We start from the raw sequence: 22350 nt of genomic DNA on the forward strand, positions 1-22350 counted from the left end.
CATCCTCCATCGTCCCCTTATCTTCCTGCCTTCAATCGTTCCCAGCATTAGGGGCTTTGCCAGTGAGTCACCTCTTCAAATCAGGTGGCCAAAGTGTTGGAGCTTTCATTTTAAAAGAAATCAGTTAAAACGCATAAATTGGAAAGAAAGAAAGAACTGTGTATTTATTTACAGACAAAATGATTGTCTATGGATGAAGTCCAGTGGGACGTAGAAAAGAGCTATTACAATTAATTAGTGAGTAGAGCAAGGTTTCAGGGTTCACGGATACCCTTGAGAGGACTTGGACTGCAAGGAGAACAGACCGGTCAATCCTAAAGGAAGTCAACCCTGAATATTCATTGGACGGACTCATGCTGATCCTGAAGCTCCTATACTTTGGCTACCTGATGTGAAGGGCCAACTACCTGGAAGAGACCCTGATGCTGGGGAAGACTGAAGGCAACAGGAGAAGGGGGAGACAGAGGATGAGATGGGTAGATAGCATAACCCACTCAATGGACATGAACTGGAGTAAATTCCAGGAGATAGTGGAGGACAAAGGAGTCTGGTATGCTACAGTCCATGGGGGCACAAATAGTTGGCCATGAATTATAGACTGAAGAAACAACATCCTTCAGGTGTTAAATGAAAAGTGAAAAGTGCACTTGCTCTGTGGAGTCCAACTCCTTGCAAGCCCATGAATTGTAGCCTGCAAGCTCCACTGTCCAGGATTTCTCCAGGCAAAAATACTGGAGTGGATTGCCATTACCTTCTCCAGAGGATATTCACAACCCGGAGTTTGAACCCGGTCTACCACACTGCAGGCAGATTCTTTACCATCTGAGCCACCAGGGAAGGCCTCTGGTAACTCTTAACATTTAATATAACTATAAAATCATAAAATACTCCAAAATTATTACCGAATGACAGTATACAACTTTCTTATTCTCCCACTTCTTACATTGTCTTCAATTACGTTGTAGTCCTCGAACACTTGGATCTCAGAACCTCCCCTCCAACTGAAAGACACATGCAGTATGAGGAAGTGCAGAAGCTAAAAATAAAGTCAGAGACAGCACAAAAGCTCAGTTTTATTTTCCGCAGTTAACAATCACCAAACAACTATGTAGACACTGAGCCCCAAAAAGCAGCACAGACATAAGATGAAGCCCGATCAAAGTACTGCAGAAAGCAACGCCCTGGGGAACGACGCCTGAAGCTAGGGCACATAGGCTAGGTTTAAACCCCTCTTCTGTGCCGAGAAACACGGCCCCCAAAGTGCTGCAAGGACCGCATCACCAGGGAAAGCTGCTCCAGACAGAAGACGATGGAGTTCTGGAGCAGGCCAGGGTCTTCAGCAGTCAATCGGCTGAAAGGGAGGGAAAATGTCATTCAACTTTCCTCCGAGAAGGAGGAAGAGGAGCACGTCCTCCCTCCGTTCCCGCACACCGACAAGCCCAGAGCACCACACTTTTCCTTTAGGCTTAACCGTCCGTTATGGCTCCTCCTGGGCCCAGACTGGCCTTGGCCACCACCCACCACCCACCACCCTCTCCCCGGCCCTGGACCCCTTTAGAACTCACAGAACCAGCATGCGGCCATTAACGTCGAGCTCCTTCCGAATCGGCCCTCGCAGTTGGGTACGTACAGTCAGGAAGTGGCGGGCAAGGCCCGCATCCACGTATGATGCGAAAGGCACAGTGAGGCTGCTGGTGGACATGAGGTTAAGGCACCAACCGCATTTCTCATTTTGCCTGTACGTCGGGATCCCTGCCCACTGAGACCCGCTTTCTCCCACAAGGAGGCCGCCTAGAAAGTCCGGACCTCTCAGCCTATACCCTGAGTTACACCCCGGATATCACTGCACGACCCTCTGGGACCCTTCAGGTTGCTTTTCCTCACCACCATCCACACTATTCATTTTGCCTGTACGACAGGCTCCCTGCTCACGGAAACACACATTCTACCACAAGGCCACTGGCAGACACCGTGGATATCACCTCCCGACTCTCTGGTTCCCTTCAGGGTGCTTTTCCTCACTGTCTTCCCCTCACAGCCAGACCACCCCTCACCCATATCCTCCAGCCCCCCAGAGTACGCTCCTCCTACACTTTAGCACCACTTGTAACCGCCCCCCCCCCGCCCCCGCCCCCGCCAAACCACCCCTAGCTCACATCCTGGCCCCCGCGGCCGCCTGGCCTGCTGGGGTTCCTGAAATAGGATACAACTGGACGGCTCGATTACTCAGAACTGCGGCTCCAGGTGGAGTATCTCCACCAGGCCCTGGAGCGTGTGATGGCCCCGGGATGTGCGGAATGGCAGCAGCTGCACCACCTGACTCTCCTGCAGCGCTGGGGCCTCTGGGACCAGCCAGGTCACCAGCGCCTCCATGAACTCCACGGCTGACGGCATCACCAGGGCCAGCTGGGTCGTCAGGGTCATCCTGGCCACCAGCACCACCCGGCTGGCTTCAGCTACCACGTGCTGTGCCCACTGCAAATTCCACGGCACCTGGGTGTTCATCGGCTGCCCTGCTGGCTCCTCCACCGTGCGCGTCGGACTCCATCTTGAACCGTCTCCCACTCCCTCCGCAGCCGGAAAGACTGAACCCTCCCTACAGAACCCAGGCGTGTACTGCGACCTGCAGCTCAGCATAGGCAGAGCGCCTGCACACACTCACCCTGGTCCTGCCTCTCGATTGGTTCCCACCGAACATTCGTTCCCGCGGTGACTGCAGGCTCTCGGGCAATGGACGCCCCCGGCTAAAATTTCATGCGTTAGTGTGCCGTGTCGCCCCCTTCCGCCTGTGCGGACACACACCCATGTGGTCTGGGTGCTCTAAGTCAGCCCTGCCTTGGCCCGGAGACCTGGTAAACGGCTTAGTGGTGATGCCTCTGGGTGTGTGTGTGGGGGAGGGGGGTGGGGGGGCACCTCCTTAGTGCGCATGGTCAGGCAGACACTGCCACACTCTGCAGCGCACGTGACTGTTTCTGGTCCAAGCCTGCAAACCCCAAGTGAGCCCTGGTCCCTGTGCACCTCCAAGTCTGTGCCGTTGCCAACCTGGCCACGCTCACAGGTGACCATCCTGCTGAGCGCAGATCCTTGTCATCAACTTCCGGAAGGCAGTGGGGCCCCTTTGTGTCACGCCTGGTCTGTCCCTCTGGTGTCCCACACGGAGCTGACGTGTGCATTCGTGTGTCTCTAGGTAGGTGCAACACATGGGCATCTGCCTGTCCATGTCTGTGTGTGTGTGTGTGCCCGAGAAAGATAGGCAGTGCCTATGCACAGGTGCTAGCACATGTGTGTGTACCTGTGTGTGAGAGAGCATGTGGTCAGGTGCATGCACATGGGAGTATAAGTGTGTTTGTGCACAGGGTCATGCACATGGGGGGGGGTGTGCGTGTGTGTGTGTGAGACAGAGAGCACGTGTCAGAGGCATGCAGATTGGCATCTCTGTGTGCTTTGTTCACGCACAGGTGCCTTTGCATGGTGGTGCATGGGGAACCGGTCCTGGAGTCCTGAGACTAGGGATGCGGAGTGGACTGTGCTTGGCCGCCTGAGGAGGGAAGCGAGGACTACTGTTGGACTCACTGGAGATGGCATGGGGCTGGGCCTCTTGGGGCTGCAGGCACACAGACGGCATGGAGTCCAGGCTAGGGGCTTACCCAGACCCGCCAGAAGCACCGGTGCGAACAGCCTCACACAGGGCTGCTGGAAGGACAGTGGCCTCCAGGAAACCCCTAGTCGCATGGCCTCTGCTGGCACAACTCTCCCGGGCCTTCCCTCTCCAGGAACAAGGTCTTGTAGCTCTCCGGAGGGCTGTAGCTGCCAGGTGCCCTCAACTGGAAGGTGACCCTGTGTCTGCTGGCCTGCTGGGTGCTGGTCTATGTCTGTGTCTGGAAGGGGTCAAGTCAACAGACACAGTGCTGCTGGGGGCGATGACGGGGCTCGGGCGCCACTCTCTGATAGGGGGTGTGCGTCTGCCGGGGAACCACTGGTGCCACGGGAGGCGAGTGGATCAGGGCCACTGCCCGAGGAGGGGACAGGTTACTTCAATCAGTCCGCTTGATCCTCACTGCCTGGCTGGATAGGCCTCTCGGTGGCCTCCAAATCGAAGGCCAGCAGCCGTCCCCACCCACAGTGTAGGGATTCGATTTTCCTCCATTATCACCTTTAGTTGTAGGAGTTTTGTAGGTGACCTTGATCAGATTAAGAAAGTCTGTTTGTAGTCCTAGGTTTCCAAGAGTTTTTAAGATAGTGGTTCTCGAATATCGTCAAATGCTTTTGCGGCATCTATCCAAATGATCATATGGTTTTTCTCCTGTGTTTTCTTCATGTGATGAATAATGCTGGTTGAAGATATTTTAATGCATAACCAATCCTTCATTCCTGGGATAGATCTTTTTTGGTCCTAGTGCTTTATATATTGCCGTATTTATTTTTGCTGTACTAGGTCTTTGTTGCTGCACGGGCTTTTCTTTAGTTGTGGCAAGTGGGCCTATAATTCGTTGTAGTGCAGGGCTTCTCATTATGGTGACTCCTCTTATTGTCGAGCTCGAGCTCTAGGGCATGTGGGCTTCATAGTTGTTGCTCATGAGCTCAATAGTTGCAGTTCCTGGGCTCCCAAGCACATTCTTAATAGTTGTGGTGCACAGACTTAGCTGCTCCACGCTACGTGGGATCTTCCTCGACAGGGTTCAAAACCTTAAAACTTTGGCAGGTGGATTCTTTACCACTGATCTACCAGGGAAACCCCATGGCCACTTATAATTTGTATTTGTATATATGTATGCACACACACACACACACACGCTGTATACTTATTAGGAAATGAATGTATACAACATAATATCCAGGTCAAGGCATGTCTAAAGAGTCAGAAGCTTCATCCAGTCTGGGAGTTCTTTTCTAGCTTTCCAATACCAACTTCAAGGTTTCCATCACACTCAGTGGGAGTGGGCCTTTCAACAACTCCAATGCTTACTGCCCACAGGAAACAATCATAGCCTTTGAGTGTGACAGCAAAGAAAATTCTCCTGAAAATTGAAAATTTTCAAATCCCAAAGAGCCACCTATCCACTCTCTATATGAGAGTTTTTCCATCCAAATTGACGCTACTTGTTTACAACTATTAAAAATTCATCAGGCTTACCAAGAGCATCATTAATAAGGACTTGGGAAGTACTTGAGGGAAATTGCAGCCCAATTTTACTCTTCTGGGGTATCTTAAAACATACCCATCCTGTCTTACAGAACAATAATGATAAGCCCAGTAGCAAAGGTGACCTGGGAGGAAATCTACTGAGTTAGTCACATGACCACCTCCCAAGAGGCCACCTCTGAGGCTATAAAAGTAACATAAACAGCTGCCAAAGACTTCGCTGTAGCTCAAACCGTTAAGAATCTGCCTGCGATTCAGGAGACCAGGGTTCGATCCCTGGGTCAGGAAGATCCTCTGGAGAAGGGAATGGCGGTCCACTCCAGTATTCTTGCCTGGACAATCCCATGGATATAGAAGCCTGGCAGGTTACAGTCCATGGGGTTGCAAAGAGTCGGACATGACTGAGCGACTAACACACACACACCCACACCCACACCCACACACACACAGCTGCCAAAGAAAAATTCCCCCAGAGGGACCTAATGGGCCAAATGTATAATATAGTTAATACCGATTTTTGAAATAACTTGGCCCACCAGGCTATTTGTAATGGGTACTTGGTAGGAAACTCAAGCAATAATCACACCAATCTGAACAAGAAGGAACATACAATTGCCCGCCAGAATAGGCCTTCTTATTGCCTTAGTCACGGCAATACATAAGATGGCAAATTTAACCACATTCTGGACTTTCTTCTGCCAACCTGATTTTAGTGCATGTAGCATAGCATATACCTCTCCTTGGCCAAGTTCCCCCATAAATCTCATTTATTAAAATGAGCTTGTTCCCCTCCCCATGAATATCCAGAAGCTAATCTATGTAAGTATGTGAGCACTGGTGGGCTGAGTCTGTAACCAGTTTATCTGACCCAGGTACCTAATGCAAGGTGGATAACATGCAGTCTTGTTTGACTGTAAAGCCTTATGCTTCTATTCATATCACCTTGAAGTGTGTGTGTGTGTGTGTGTGTGTGTGTGTGTGTGTGTTAGTCATTCAGTCGTGCCTGACTTTTTGCAACCCCATGGACTGTAGCCCGCCAGGCTCCTCTGTGCTTGGGATTCTACAGGCAAGAATACAGGAGCGAGTTGCTATTCCCTTCTCTATGGACGTCGAATAGTAGTAAGCTGTAAAATCACCTTTATAGCAACAAAGGCAGCAGAGATAGCCCAGTGGGCCTGTAAGAGAACCAAGCGGCTTCCCCTATCTCAAGCTTCCCCTTGCCTGAGCCTGGAAAATATTTCTCATACTTGGTCTAGGCCCTAAATTTCATATTTTTACGTAGCAGCTGAACTCTCCCAAGTATTTGCCAACCCAAACCATGCGAGCCAGAACTCTCCAATGCCACAGACTTGTTCACATGCATACATTCCTCTCACATTTACTTACTCTCGAAACATGCTCACACATTCACTCACAATTATATTCACAAGTTTACCCTCACACATGAACATGTTCATATATTCACTCACACTTGAATAAGCTCACACTGATACACATACTCATATATGGTCCCATGCACACACACCCATTCACTTACATGTATACATTAATACACACACAGGAACATCCTCACATTCACCACATCTACTCACATGCACGCTGTCATAAATTCCTCCCACAAATATACTCACATATTTACAGTCCCACACAAACGAGCTTACTTATACATTAGCTTACGTGAACAAATGTGCTAAAATCCATGCACATGACCATAAGTACATTCATAAATGTGAACCCACAGACCCTTAATCATAGGAATATTATTCACATTAATAAAATGACATATGAATTGGCATGCTTATTTATTCATTCAGGGTGACACTCAAACATTCCCTGTCTCACACTAATATGCTCACACTCATGGAGACACATATTTATCACACACATGTTCACAAATTCGTCATTTATTTGCTAAGCTGTGTCTGACTCTTTTGCGACCCCATGGTAGCCACGGGGGAAGCCCTCACAAATTCATGGACATACATAATGGTGGCTTAGACAGTAAAGAATCTGCCTTCAGTGCAGGAGAGGGCTTCCCTAGGGGCTTACCTGGTAAAGAATCCGCCTGCGATGCAGGAGACCTGGGTTTGATCCATGGATTGGGAAGATCCCCTGGAGAAGGGAATGGTACCCATTCCAGTATTCTTCCCTGAAGAATTTCATGGACAGAGGAGGCTGGCAGACTATAGTCCATGGGGTCGCAAAGAATCGGACATGACTGAGTGAGTAACGCTTTTACTTTCTTCACTTTCAATGCAGGAGACCCAGGTTTAATCCCTGTGTCAGGAAGATCCCATGGTGAAGGGAATGGCTACCCACACTAGTATTCTTGCCTGGAGAGTTTCATTGCCAGAGGATCCTGGCAAGCCATGGGGTTGCAAAGATTCGGACGTGACTGAGCAACTAACACAGTTGAAACCTTCATGTTCACATATGTGAGAGTGCTCATTCACTTGCCAAATATGATCATGCACACAAAGTCGTTCACACATTCTCACATACATTGACACAGTCACATTTTCACTCATGAACATACTTGACTTAAACATAGTTACACCCACATCGTCAAACATTCACTCACACACACAAACATGCTTACCAATTCACTCACACATAGATACCCTTCAGTAATTTGTACATAATTACATCTTCAGTAACACTTGCACAGTGTTCTCATATGTAAATATACTCATCAGTTATTGATGTACATTTGCACACATACACAAATATGCTAAAAAAATTCACTCAGTCGTACATACTCACAAAATGCATGCATTCATATACACAGACTCACAATAACAAGCTCACATGTTCACTTACAACACCATGCTCACAAAGTCACTCACACATAGAAACACATACACAAACACATATGACCACACATCCACATACACAAATATGCCTACACATTCCTTTCTTCATGCAAACTTGGTCACATATTCACTCCCTAAAATGAAGATGCCCACAGATTCACTCACACACACTCAAATATGCTCATATGTAAAACTCATACCTTCACTTACTTGTACACATTAACACACCCACAGACAGACATGCACACTTATTCACTTACCCCCAAAACATGATCACGCACCATAAAGTCCACACTTTCACTCATGCATATGGATCAGTTCAGTTCAGTTCAGTCATTCAGTCATGTCTGACTCTTTGCGACTCCATGGACTGCAGCACCCCAGGCTAACCTGTCCATCATCAACTCCCGGAGCTTGCTCAAACTCGTGTCCATTGAGTCAGTGATGCCATCCAACCATCTCATCCTCTGTCGTCCCCTTCTCCTCCCGCATTCAGTCTTTCCCAGCATCAGGGTCTTTTCAAATGAGTCAGTTCTTCACATCAGGTGGCCAAAGTATTGGAGTTTCAGCTTCATCATCAGTCCTTCCAGTGAATATTCAGGACTGATTTCCTTTAGGATGGACTGGTTGGATCTCCTTGCAGTCCAAGGGACTCTCAAGAGTCTTCTCCAACACCACAGTTCAAAAGCATCAATTCTTTGGTGCTTAGCTTTCTTTATAGTCCAACTCTCACACACATGACTGCTGGAAAAACCATAGCTTTGACTAGACAGACTTTTGTTGGCAAAGTAATGTCTCTGCTTTTTAATACGCTGTCCAGATTGGTCATAGGGTTTCTTCCAAGGAGCAAGCATCTTTCAATTTCATGACTACAGTCACCATCTGCAGTGATTTTCAGATCAGATCAGATCAGTCGCTCAGCCGTGTCCGACTCTGCGACCCCATGAATCGCAGCACGCCAGGCCTCCCTGTCCATCACCAACTCACGGAGTTCACCCAGACTCACGTCCATCGAGTCGGTGATGCCATCCAGCCATCTCATCCTCTGTCGTCCCCTTCTCCTCGTGCCTCCAATCCCTCCCAGCATCAGAGTCTTTTCCAATGAGTCAGCTCTTCGCAATAGGTGGCCAAAGTACTGGAGTTTCAGCTTTAGCATCATTCCTTCCAAAGAAATCCCAGGGCTGATCTCCTTCAGAAGGTCAACCACTGTTTCCCCTGTTTCCCCATCGATTTGCCATGAGGTGATGGGACCCGATGCCATGATCTTAGTTTTCTGAATGTTGAGTTTTAAGCCATACATTCAGATTAATTCATACACACACATTCACTCATTTAAATATAATTACATGTTAACGAGCTTATGCAATCAAACATGCTGAAAGATTTACATGCATGTGCTCACATACTCACAGATTTACTAGCACTTGTACATGCTCTAGCATATGAACATACCTCTAAATATTCAGATACCCAAATATAGTAACATGCTCACATACATGACAATGCTTATGAATTCAGTTGCACACACGAATATGATCACACATAAGGTCACTTACATTCATTCATACACATCCACACACTGACATGTTCACTCTCACACAATAGCATACTTGATGTTAATGTGCTCCCTTACTCAGCAGTCTCACACATGCACACATGCTACAAATTCATTCACATACATAGCCACTCTCACATAAAATCACTTCCCCACACATCCATTCTCATTGTCCCATTAACATGCTCACATATACGTACATGCTCACTATTCACTGATGCAATAAGATACTCAAGAATTCATACAGACACAGACTCCAGTATATGCACGTTTATACATTCACTCAATTGCATGAGTTTGCTCACAAATTTACTTATACACTGGCATGCTTGTATTTGCTTATGTGAACACATCCACATATTCACTTATACCCATGTATTTATCCTACTCACAAATAAAACGACCTATTCTGTCACACACAAATATATTCTCACTTTATCAGGCTGGTTGCACGATCATCCATGAACATCTTTACACATACATTTGGACACAAACACACTCAATCCTTCATATATATGAATATGCTCACACATTCATGCACATGTTAACACCCTCACATAAGGATACGCTTGTACATTTAGTCACTCTTAACATCAAACAGATTTATTCTCACACACAGACTGACACATACACCATACACTCACAAACACATGCTGACGCCCAACAGTCAAAACTATGATCCTGATCACATACACACATATACAGTCACTGTATATACAAGGGGCTTCCTGATAGCTCAGTTGGTAAAGAATCTGCCTGCAATGCAGGAGACCTCAGTTTGATTCCTGGGTCAGGAAGATTGGCTGGAAAAGGGATAGGCCACCCACTCGAGCATTCTTGGGCTTCCCTTGTGGCTCAGCTGGTAAAGCATCCGCCTGCAATGTGGGAGACCTGGGTTCGATCCCTGGGTTGGGAAGATCCCCTGGAGAAGGGAAAGGCTTCCCACTCCAGTATTCTGGCCTGGAGAATTCCATGGACCATATAGTCCATGGGGTCGCAAAGTCAGACATGACTGAGCAACTTTCACTTTTTCTGTATACAAATATACTCACATGTTAACTCCCCAGAGTACCTGCTCCCATGTATGAACATACACACTCACTATAGAAATTATTATCCTCCCATATTATACACTCATGCATATACTTCCGTACAAATTCACTCGCATAGTCAAATATACCCACATATTAACTCTCTCAGAGGCAAATAATGTTCATATATTCACTAACAGGCATGAGCATACTTAACATGTATACTGAATGACACTCATAAAATATGTTCACGCATGTATTTACTTACAAGGACATGGTTACAATATCACTCACACACAAGACTATTCATATATGTCACATGTTCACACACATTTCCTCATATGTGCATGTAAACACAAATGAGGACGTTCTTACACATTCACTTGCAGGTGGACATGCTTCCAAACACACACTTACACATTCACTCACAGAAATATATTCTTCCATAAGAAGCTCACATAAATACACTTGCAACATTCACTCATATGCAGGCTAAGTCACTTCAGTCGTGTCCGACTCTGTGCGACCCCATAGACGGCAGCCCACCAGGCTCCCCTGTCCCTGGGATTCTCCAGGCAAGAACGCTGGAGTGGGTTTCCATTTCCTTCTCCAATGCATGAAAGTGAAAAGTGAAAGTGAAGTCGCTCAGTTGTGTCTGACTCTAGCGACCCCATGGACTGTAGCCTACCAGGCTCCTCCATCCATGGGATTTTCCAGGCAAGAGTACTGGAGTGGGGTGCCATTGCCTTCGTATGAAGGTGCTCAAACATCCATTCACTCACACAAACATGATGACAAATTTATTCCAACATAAAGACAGTGTAATATGAGCTCACATGCACAGATCCTGCACATACATACACTCTCAAATCCCTTCACACATGCAAATTAACATAAACAAGAACACATTCACCTTTTCAATTGCAGATAAACATTTTCACACTCATCATGAAGCTCACACATTCAGATACCCACAGATGTACATACCCACTAACAAGTATATGCTCACATGTTCACTCATAAATTTACACATACATTAGCAACGCCATGCAAACTAGTATGCTTACATTACACATTAATTCATACACATGAACAAACTAACATCCATGTACAAATTCGCAGTTTTACTCATGCACATGAATAGCTACCAATAGGTATTAACACACAAATATACTCACACCAACACTCTTATCCATGAATGGGCTCACATCAGTCTCATACATGCACACATATTTATTCATCGATATGTTCTTGATCAGAGATTGACTCAAAATGGAGGGTACACTGACATACTCACACATATGTTCTCATTCATTCACTCAAACAAATATACTCAGACCAAAATGGCTATACACATATTTACTCACCTAAATATGCTCACTCATATGTATCAACACATACGTATACTCATGTGTGTTCTATAATTTATGCTCACACACACTCACATATTCAGTTACCAACACAAATACGGTTTAAACAACGCAGACACACATAACCCCTTGTGCATATTCACATACCAAGTCACAGATGCATATCAACATATTAAATATAAAACTTGACTACCACTCGCTCATATACATACGTATATTCAAACATACAACTAAACTTATGAATTTACTTAAACAGCAAAATTAGTAATATACATGCACACATGTTGTTACTTGCAATATCATGCTCATAGTTCACTCAGTCAGAAGGGTAAAATGACAGATTAACTCATAGTCACACTCACATACACAGTCTTCAACATTCTCTCACACAAACATGCTCGACCATTCACTCACATGAGCGTAATGCACTTATTCACTCGCAAGAACACGTTCACAAAATCACTCACACACAAAACCAAGTCATTTTCCCTTACATAGGCAGACTCACGCTTTTACTTCCATAAAATAAGATGGTCACAAAGGACCATGCTCATGTGTTCATTTGTACATGAACCTGCTCACACTTATAAATGCTCACACAATCACACACATAAGTATACTCACACATTAACATGCTTAAAGATGAACGCCCACGCACTCACAGCATGCTTACAAATTTACTAACACACATAGATGCACTTACCATCCACATGTTCACACGCTCAATCCAACAGACTTGCTCACACGTTTCTTTGCTCATACGAACACGTCCACAAATTCATTCACACACCGAACACATTCACACATGCTCGTTTTACAAGCAGAAACATACTCATACATTCAGTCACCCTTATGGGCATCCCCATCTCAACATGATGACACACTCAAATGTTAACACATTCAACCATGCACACGTATTAATGAAATCATACACATGTATACTCTTACATATGATGATTTGTACAAATCACATGTCCAGTCTTATGCCCATATTCATATACACATGCGCAAACATCTCTGTGTTCTCTCACACACACGTACCTGCTGTCACCCCTGAATATGCTTACAAATTCACTAAAACAAATTTGTGCTCATATGCATATATTCACACATTCACTGACACAAGCATCCTCAATTCTCACACACATGTAAACACACATATTTTGAGACCACCAATGCATACATTCACTCATTCACACAATTCACATAAAAGACACACTCATATCTCACATGAACACATTTCTTCATTTACACATATTAGCACACACTTGAAGGTGAAAGAGCAGAGTGAAAAAGCTGACTTAAAACTCAACATTAAGAAAACAAAGATCATGGCATCCGGTCTCATCACTTCATGGCAAATAGATGGGGAAACAATGGAAACAATGACAGACTTTATTTTCTTGGGCTTCAAAATCACTGCAGATGAAATTAAAAGATGCTGGCTTGACAAACGTAGACGGTGTTTTAAAAAGCAGACATATCACTTTGCTGAGAAAGGTCTGCATGGTCAAAACTGTGATTTTTCCAGTAGCCATGTATGGATATGAGAGTTGGACCACAAAGAAGGCTGAGCACCAAAGAATTGATAGGCACAAATTGTCATGCTGGAGAAGACTCTTGAGAGCCCGTTGGACAGCAAGGAGATCAAACTTGTCAATTCTAAAGGGAATCAGTCCTGAACATTCATTGGAAGGACTGATGCTGAAGCTGAGGTTCCAGTCCTTTGGCCAACTGGTGGAAAGATTGGACTCATTGGGAAAAGACCCTGATGCTGGGAAAGATTGAGGGCAGGAGGAGAAAGGGGCAACAGAGGATGAGATGGTTGGATGGCACCACTGACTCAAAGGACAAGAGTTTGAGCAAACTCCAGGAAATAGTGAAGGACAGGGAAGCCTGGCATGCTGCAGTCCATGGGGTTGCAAAGAGTCGGACATGACTGAGTGACTGAACAACAACCAAGCGCACTCAAAAACAGGGACATACTCACATTCATTGACTTAACGTGCATTCTCACAGACTCACACTCACAGAAACCCAGTCATATAGATGATGTGCTTACACGCAGCCTGCTCACAGGCACGTTGACACACTCAAACAGAAATCTGATTACATAGTCACTCTGACACAAGCATACTCACACTCACCATCAACTCAAACATTCACTCACACACACAAAGATTAACTCACACAAATTTAGCATAGAGCACACTTCCCTGGTGGCTCAGACGGTTAAGCATCTGTCTACAATGTGGGAGACGCGGGTTCGATCCCTGGGTAGGGAAGATCCCCTGGAGAAGGAAATGGCAATCCACTCCCGTACTATGGCATGGAAAACCCCACGCACAGAGGAGCCTGGTAGGCTACAGTCCATGCAGTCGCAAAGAGTCGGACACAACTAAGCAACTTCACTTTCACACGCTCACATTAACAGGCTTATGAAAACAAATATAGATATTCCCTCACTGACACAAGCATGTAAACACATATACAGATACTCACAAATTCCATAGGCTTGAACACACCCATTTATTTCAACACTCAAATATTGTTACATAACATACTGTAAGACATGAAAAAGTTCACAAATTGACTCTCACAAATGTTTTTGTTGTTGTTCAGTCACTCAGTCGTGTCCGACTCTTTGTGGCCGCATGGACCACAGCACGCCAGGCTTCCCTGTCCTTTACGACCTCCCAGAATTTGCTCAAACTCATGTCCATTGAGTCAGTGATGCCATCCAGCCATCTTGTCTTCTGTCATCCCCTTCTCCTGCCTTCAATCTTTCCCAGCATCAGGGTCTTTTCTATGAGTCAGCTCATCTTCTGTTTCAGCATCAGTCCTTCTAATGACTATTCAAGACTGATTTCCTTTAGGACTGACTGGTTTGATCTCCTTGCAGCCCAAAGGACTCTCGAGAGTCTTCTCCAACAGCGTAGTTCAAAAAGCATCAGTTCTTCAGTGGTCAGCCTTCTTTATGGTCCAACTCTCACTTCCATATATGACTACTGGAAATACCATAGCTTTGACTTGACGGACCTTTGTCGCTAAAGTAATGTCTCTGCTCTTTAATACACTGTCTACGTTGGTCATAGCTTTTCTTCCAAGGAGCAAGTGTCTTTTTTTTAATTTCATGGCTGCAGCCACCACTTGCATTGATTTTGGTGCCCAAGAAAATAAAGTCTGTCACGGTTTCCATTGTTTCCCCATCCATTTGCCATGAAGCGTTGGGGCCAGATGTCATGATCTTAGTTTTTTGAATGTTGAGTTTTAAGCCAGCTTTTTCACTCTCCTCTTGCACTTTCATCAAGAGGCTCTTCACGAAAAGCCTCTTCGCTTTCTGCCGTACGGGTGGTGTCATCTGCATATCTGAGGTTATTGATGTTTCTCCTGGCACTCTTGATTCCAGCTTGTGCTTCATCCAGCCCAGCATTTCTCATGATGTACTCTGCATATAAGTTAAATAAGCAGGGTGACAATTTCCAGCCTTGACGTACTCCTTTCCCAATTTGCAACCAGTCCTTTGTTCCATGTCTGGTTCTAACTATTGCTTCTTGACCTGCATACAGGTTTCGCAGGAGGCAGGTAGTGGGTACAAATGTATATGTTCACATGTATGTGCATGCTCCCACATTCAGTCACTTACATTAATATGTAATTAATATGCAAATTCCAGTAGATAATGCCTTTCCCAGGTGTGATGTGGCTTGGGTGTTCCCAGCATCATAGTATGTAGATCCTGTTGGAAATGCTCTCAAAATGGTGCCACGGGAATAGAACAGACAATCAAAAATGGCTCAGCAAGGTATTCTTCACTTCTGCAGAAGGGTGCTTTGCAGACAAAAGGTCTGGGAGCAAGCACACTGAGTGGGAGGTCTGACCAGGTTTTATCCCTAAGACGCAGGTTCCCTCCTCTGGCTCCTCATAGGCTGAGGACCAGAGTCACAATCTTCCCAGGATGTCACCTAAGATTTTTATTGGTCGATGGGGTCACGAGTAATACCTGCAAGCTCTTGAGTGGAGGACTGTTTTACCCACCCCTTTAGTTCTCTGAACATATGCAGGGTAAAAACCCATGAAATTACCCTACCAAACTGTTTTTATGAGGAAGGGAAGAGAACAAAGGACTGGCAACAAGCTGCCATTTTTAGAAACCTTATTCACAAGCTGGGTGTATATGTATATATATATCTAAATAGTGTGTCCTTAAAATGAATATGGATCATTTCTCTATTTCTCATACCTTCCCTTTTGGTAGAAAAGACTGTATTTTCCTACAGTCCACAGAGAGAAGAGTGCAATCTAAGTCATATTCCATGACTTCTGTACCTTCATGATACTGGTGTCTTGGTAGAGGGCCTCAGTCTGGATTATGGGGCAGTCAGCATCATTCAAATGTATTAAAGCTTGAGATAGTACTTTAGTCTACCTGGCTAAAGTGGTTTTACCTGTTAGTAATTTAATCTGCTGCTTCAATATTCTCCTTTTCTTTTCCATCACCCATGCTCCTTAGGGGAGACAGAACCTCCATTTACTATCATGTTCTTTTGTGCAAGCTTGTCTATCACGATATTTGAAACGTCATCCTTGGTCACTGTCCATTTGACTAGTGTATCTATACATAGTACTCTACTCTTGTAATTCCCTAATGATGACCTCTTTTTTGTGTGTGGTGACTGGAGAAAAGTCTAAGTTAGGCCACACACAGTGTCCACCCAAACCAAGACATTTAGAACCCTCACTCGGGGGAAGGGGGCCGATATAATCATTTTGCTCTCAGTGACTCACCAGTGGGGAGCTCCAGTGAATGGACTCACGCTCCTTTGGCAGTTGCCTTGGGCCTTGTTTAGAACACACAGCAACTGCATTAACCAAGTCATTTTGTTTCAAGGGCATTCTAGCAACCTTGGCCATATGCCATCCCCTTCAAACACTATGGTGGCCACTCTTTGTATGCTGTATCTACTGAAGGGCAGATTGCTAAGGCTTGTACCCGGGCTAGGGTGTCAGCTTCATGCTGCCAGAGGGTATCAGTGCCTCATGATCTGGTATATGGAAATCAGTGACAACTGACTCAGGTTCTGGCAAGCAAACCCAGATGGCTTTCTATATATTCTAACCCCCAAAGGGCTTATTCATAATTATCCACCCATATGCTTCCCACTGTCCAAGCCATAGGGTTAATCCCTTTAGAACAGCAGAATTGTCAGTGCAAAATGTTAACAGTCAGGACCTATGAGTGATTACCAGTGAAATCTTCTGCATTCATCCCCATGGCTGCCGCAGTTCATTCCTGTTTCTATCCAGATGACGTCAGTGTTGCTAAGACCAAGACCAAATTCCCAGACACCTGGATTAAACCGATCTGTACCTGATGTCCTCATGGGCTGCCAGAGGAATACGAGTGGGGGAATTTGGAGGACTGACACATTCTATAAGGCCTAGTGGGGAAGGAAATGGCAACCCACTCCAGTATTCATGCCTGGGAAATCCCATGGACCGAGGAGCCTGGTGGGCTACAGTCCATGGGGTCGCAAAGAGTCGGACACGACTGTGGGACTTCACTTCACTTCACTTCACCTCATAAGGCCTAGTAGCACCTGCATTTTTAGAGACAGTGGGCTGGCATACAGGATGTGCCTCTGCTGCAAATAGGCAACCATTTAGTCAAAGTGGGGGGTTAAGCTATGGCAGATGTGGGTCAATAGAACATGTTCTCAATCTCCCCTTGATAGGAAGGCAAATTCTTACTATAAAATGCTGTTCCTTAAAACTGTCTGGTCATATCTAATTTGTGTGCATTCTCAGATATTCCAGTCAGAGCCTTGGTAATATAACCAGTGTTTCCGTTTGTGTCCTGTTACAAGGAGAACAGATTATTATTGTATTTATACAAATAAATATATGACCATAGAAATCAGAATTCTCACAGAACACTCCAAAACCTGGAGGGATCAGATAGGGAGAAAAAAGTAAATGTTTCATCTTTATTCACAAATGTATATGTTAGCAAATTGCTCATAGCTTAAGAGAAAAGAGCAAAAGTTTTCTCAACTCTGGAAAACCAAAACACAAAAGAACTAACAGTGTTTCAAACAGAAAGTCAAAATTATGATCATCCTCATTATTTCACTCAGTCCCATGAAATTTATGGAGAAAGACCAACACTAAAAAAAACAAAACAAACAAACAAACAAACTGCCCTTTTTAACTGATGAAGGAAAATTACGTTTTAGTTTAACGTAAGTACACTATAGATATTAAAGCCTTTTTTTTTTCTTTCGTATAGAAGCCTAATGAAGTTCAATAATGTATCCAATCTAGATCATATAAGCAACACTACTCTCTCAAGTCTGCATTTTTGACATGGCTCCTAGTATGGGAATTGTGGGCCACATCTACATTCCAAGGACAGGGGAGGTAGCGAGGAGCCTCTCACTGCCTGAGTCCAGCTCACCTGTCAACCAGTGGTCACATCCTCTCAGTAAGCTCTAACACAGATACACTGACCTGGACCCTGACACATTGACTCCTTCACACAAATGTGCTCAAATGCTCATAAATTCACTCATTTCAGTTCAGTTCAGTCGCTCAGTCATGTCTGAATCTTTGTGACCCCATGAATTGCAGCGTGCAATTCATGTCCATCACCAACTCCCGGAGTTCACCCAAACTCTGGTGCATCGAGTCGGTGATGCCATCCAGCCATCTCATCCTCTGTCGTCCCCTTCTCCTCCTACACCCAATCCCTCCCAGCATCAGAGTCTTTTCCAGTGAGACAACTCTTCACATGAGGTGGCCAAAGTATTGGAGTTTCAGCGTCAGCATCATTCCTTCCAAAGAAATCCCAAGGCTGATCTCCTTCAGAATGGACTGGTTGGATATCCTTGCAGTCCAAGGGACTCTCAAGAGTCTTCTGCAACAACACAGTTCAAAAGCATCAATTCTTCGGCGCTCAGCCTTCTTCACAGTCCCAACTCTCACATCCATACATGATCATAGGAAAAACCATAGCCTTGACTAGACGAACCTTTGTTGGCAAAGTAATGTCTCTGCTTTTGAATATGCTATCTAGGTTGGTCATAACTTTCCTTCCAAGAAGTAAGTGTCTTTTAATTTCAAGGCTGCAGTCACCATCTGCAGTGATTTTGGAGCCCAGAAAAATAAAGTCTCACACTGTGTCCACTATTTCCCCATCTATTTCCCATGAAGTGGTGCGACGGATGCCATGATCTTCGTTTTCTGAATGTTGAGCTTTAAGCCAACTTTTTCACTCACCACTTTCACTTTCATCAAGAGGGTTTTGAGTTCCTCTTCACTTTCTGCCATAAGGGTGGTGTCATCTGCATATCTGAGGTTATTGATATTTCTCCCGGCAATCTTGATTCCAATTTGGAACCTGGAATGCTAGGTCTATGAATCAAGGTAAATTGGAAGTGGTCAAACAGGAGATTGCAAGAGTGCACATCAACACTTTAGGAATCAGTGAACTAAAATGGACCAGAATGGGCAAATTTAATTCAGTTGGCCATTATATCTACTTCTGTGGGCAAGAATCCCTTAGAAGAAATGCACTAGCCCTCATAGTCGACAAAAGAATCTGAAATGCAGTACTTGGGTACAATCTCAAAAAAGACAGAATGACCTCTGTTCGTTTCCAAGGCAAACCATTCACTATCACAGTAATCCAAGTCTATGCCCCAACCACTAATGCCAAAGAAGCAGAATTGATTGGTTTGATGAAGACTTACAAGACCTTCTAGAACTAACACCAAAAGAAGACATCCTTTTCATCATAGGGGACTAGAAAGCAAAAGTAGGAACAGGCAAGTTTGGCCTTGGAGTACAAAATGAAGCAGGGCAAAGGCTAACAGAGTTTTGCCAAGAGAACGCACTACTCATAGCAAACACCCTCTTCCAACACCACTAGATGACTACACATGGACATCACCAGATGGTCAACACCGAAATCATATTGATTATATTCTTTGCAGCCGAAGATGGAGAAGCTCTATACAGTCAGCAAAAACAAGACCAGGAGCTGACTGTGACTCAGATCATGAACTCCTTATTGCCAAATTCAGACTTAAGTTGAAGAACGAAGGGAAAACCACTAAACCATTCAGGTATGACCTAATCAAATCCCTTACAGTGGAAGTGACCAATAGATTCAAGGGATTAGATCTTATAGAAAGAGTGCCTGAAGAACTGTGGATGGAGGTCCCTAACATTGTGCAAGAGACGGTGATCAAAACCATCCCCAAGAAGAAGACATGCAAGCAGGCAAAATGGTTGTCTGAGAAGGCCTTACAAATAGCAGAGAAAAGAAGAGGAGCGAAAGGCAAAGGAGAAAAGGAAAGATATATCCATCTGAATCCAGAGTACCAAAGAATAGCACGGAGAGATAAGAAAGCCTTCCTCAGTGTTCAGTGCAAAGAAATAGAGGAAAACAATAGAATGGGAAAGACTAGCAATCTCCTCAAGAAAATTAGAGATACCAAGGGAACATTTCATGCAAAGATGGGCTCAATAAAGGACAGAAATGGCATGGACCTAACAGAAACAGAAGATATTAAGAAGAGATGGCAAGAATACACGGAAGACCTATACAAAAATGATCTTCATGACCCAGATAACCACGATGATGTGATCACTCACATACAGCCAGACATCTTGGAATGTGAAGTCCAGTGGGCCTTAGGAAGCATCACTATTAATAAAGCTAGTGGAGGGGATGGCATTCCAGCTGAGCTATTTCAAATCTAAAAGATAATGCTATGAAAATGCTGCACTTAATATGCCAGCAAATTTGGAAAACTCAGCAGAGGCCACAGGACTGGAAAAGGTCAGTTTTCATTCCAGTCCCAAAGAAAGGCAATGCCAAAGAATGTTCAAACTACTGCACAAATGCACTCATCTCACAGACTAGCAAAGGAATGCTCAAAATTCTCCAAGCTAGGCTTCAACAGTATGTGAACTGAGAACTTCCAGAAGTTCAAGCTGGATTTAGAAAAGGCAGAGGAATCAGAGATCAAATTGTCAACATCCTTTATATCATCGAAAAAGCAAGAGAGCTCCAGAAAAACATCTCCTTCTGCTTCGATGACTATGCTAAAGGCTTTGACTGTGTGGATCACAACAAACTCTGCAACGCTCTTAAGGAGATGGGACTACCAGCCCACCTTACTTGCCTCCTGACAAATCTGGCTGCAGGTCAAGAAGCAAGAGTTAGAACCAGACATGGAACAACAGACTGGTTCCAAACTGTGAAAGGGGTACGTCAAGGCTGGATATAGTCACCTTACTTATTTAATTTATATGCAGAGTACATCATGCGAAATGCCAGGCTGGATGAAGCACAAGCTGGAATCAAGATTGTCGGGAGAAATATCAGTAACTAGCCTCAGAAATGCAGGTGACAGTACCCTTATGGCAGAAAGCAAAGAGGAACTAAAGAGCCTCTTGATGAAAGTGAAACAGGAGAGTGAAAAAGCTGGCTTAAAACTCAACACTGAAAAACGAAGACCATGACACCTTGTCCCATCACTTCATGGCAAATTGATGGGGAAACAATGGAAACAGTGACAGGCTTTATTTTCTTGGGCTCCAGAATCACTGCAGATGGTGACTGCAGCCATGATTAAAGACGCTTGCTCCTTGGAAGAAAAGCTATGGCAAACCTAGACAGTGTATTAAAAAGCAGAGACATGACTTTAGCGACAAAGGTCCGTGTAGTCAAGGCTATGGTTTCTCCAGCAGTCATGTATGGCTGTGAGAGTTGGACCATAAAAAAAGCTGAGCGCCGAAGAATTGACGCTTTCAAACTGTGGTGTTGGGGAAGACTCTTGAGAATCCCTTGAACTGCAAGGACATCAGACCAGGCAATGCTAAAGGAAACCAGTTCTGAATATTCATTGGAAGGACTGATGCTGAAAGTGAAGCTCCAATACTTTGGCCACCTGATGCGAAGAACTGACTCATTAGCAAGGACCCTGATGCTGGGAAAGATTGAAGGCAGGAGGAGAAGGGGACGACAGAGGATGAGACGGTTGGATGGCATCACTGACTCGATGGACATGAGTTTGAGCAAGCTCCGGGACTTGGTGATGGACAGGGAAGCCTGGCATGCTGCGGTCCACGGGGTCACAGAGTCGGACATGACTGAATGACTGAACTCACTGGAACAGTAACATGCTCATATGTTTACCTGCACACAAATATGGTCACACCAGGAAGCTCACAAATTCACTCAGTCGCATTACATAACAGTAGCTATGTTCACTCACATGCTCACAGATTTCTTTATTCCAATATTTTCACACTTTTACAAGATCACTTGCACAACAAAATCACTGACTCAGTACTCAGATATATACGAAAATGCATTCACATGATTGAAAATTTATCTATAGAGATGAGCACACATAAATTTATACTT

The 22350-nt window shown here is 44.8% G+C and overlaps 1 protein-coding gene across 1 annotated transcript in view; it reads right to left on the minus strand.

The window, feature by feature from the left end:
- Window positions 1-1054: 1054 nt before the first annotated feature.
- Window positions 1055-22350, minus strand: part of LOC139182108 (EKC/KEOPS complex subunit LAGE3-like) — a 47903-nt gene continuing 26607 nt past the window's right edge. Inside the window, exons 2-4 of the mRNA XM_070785574.1 lie at window positions 2208-2446; window positions 1566-1691; window positions 1055-1351 (exon numbers count right to left, since the gene is read on the minus strand). Coding sequence (XP_070641675.1) covers window positions 1222-1351; window positions 1566-1691; window positions 2208-2446 — 495 coding nt within the window. The 3' untranslated portion in view covers window positions 1055-1221. The remainder of the gene's footprint in view (window positions 1352-1565; window positions 1692-2207; window positions 2447-22350) is intronic.

This window comes from Bos indicus, unplaced genomic scaffold (genome assembly GCF_029378745.1).
Source record: "Bos indicus isolate NIAB-ARS_2022 breed Sahiwal x Tharparkar unplaced genomic scaffold, NIAB-ARS_B.indTharparkar_mat_pri_1.0 scaffold_92, whole genome shotgun sequence".
NCBI lineage: Eukaryota > Metazoa > Chordata > Mammalia > Artiodactyla > Bovidae > Bos > Bos indicus.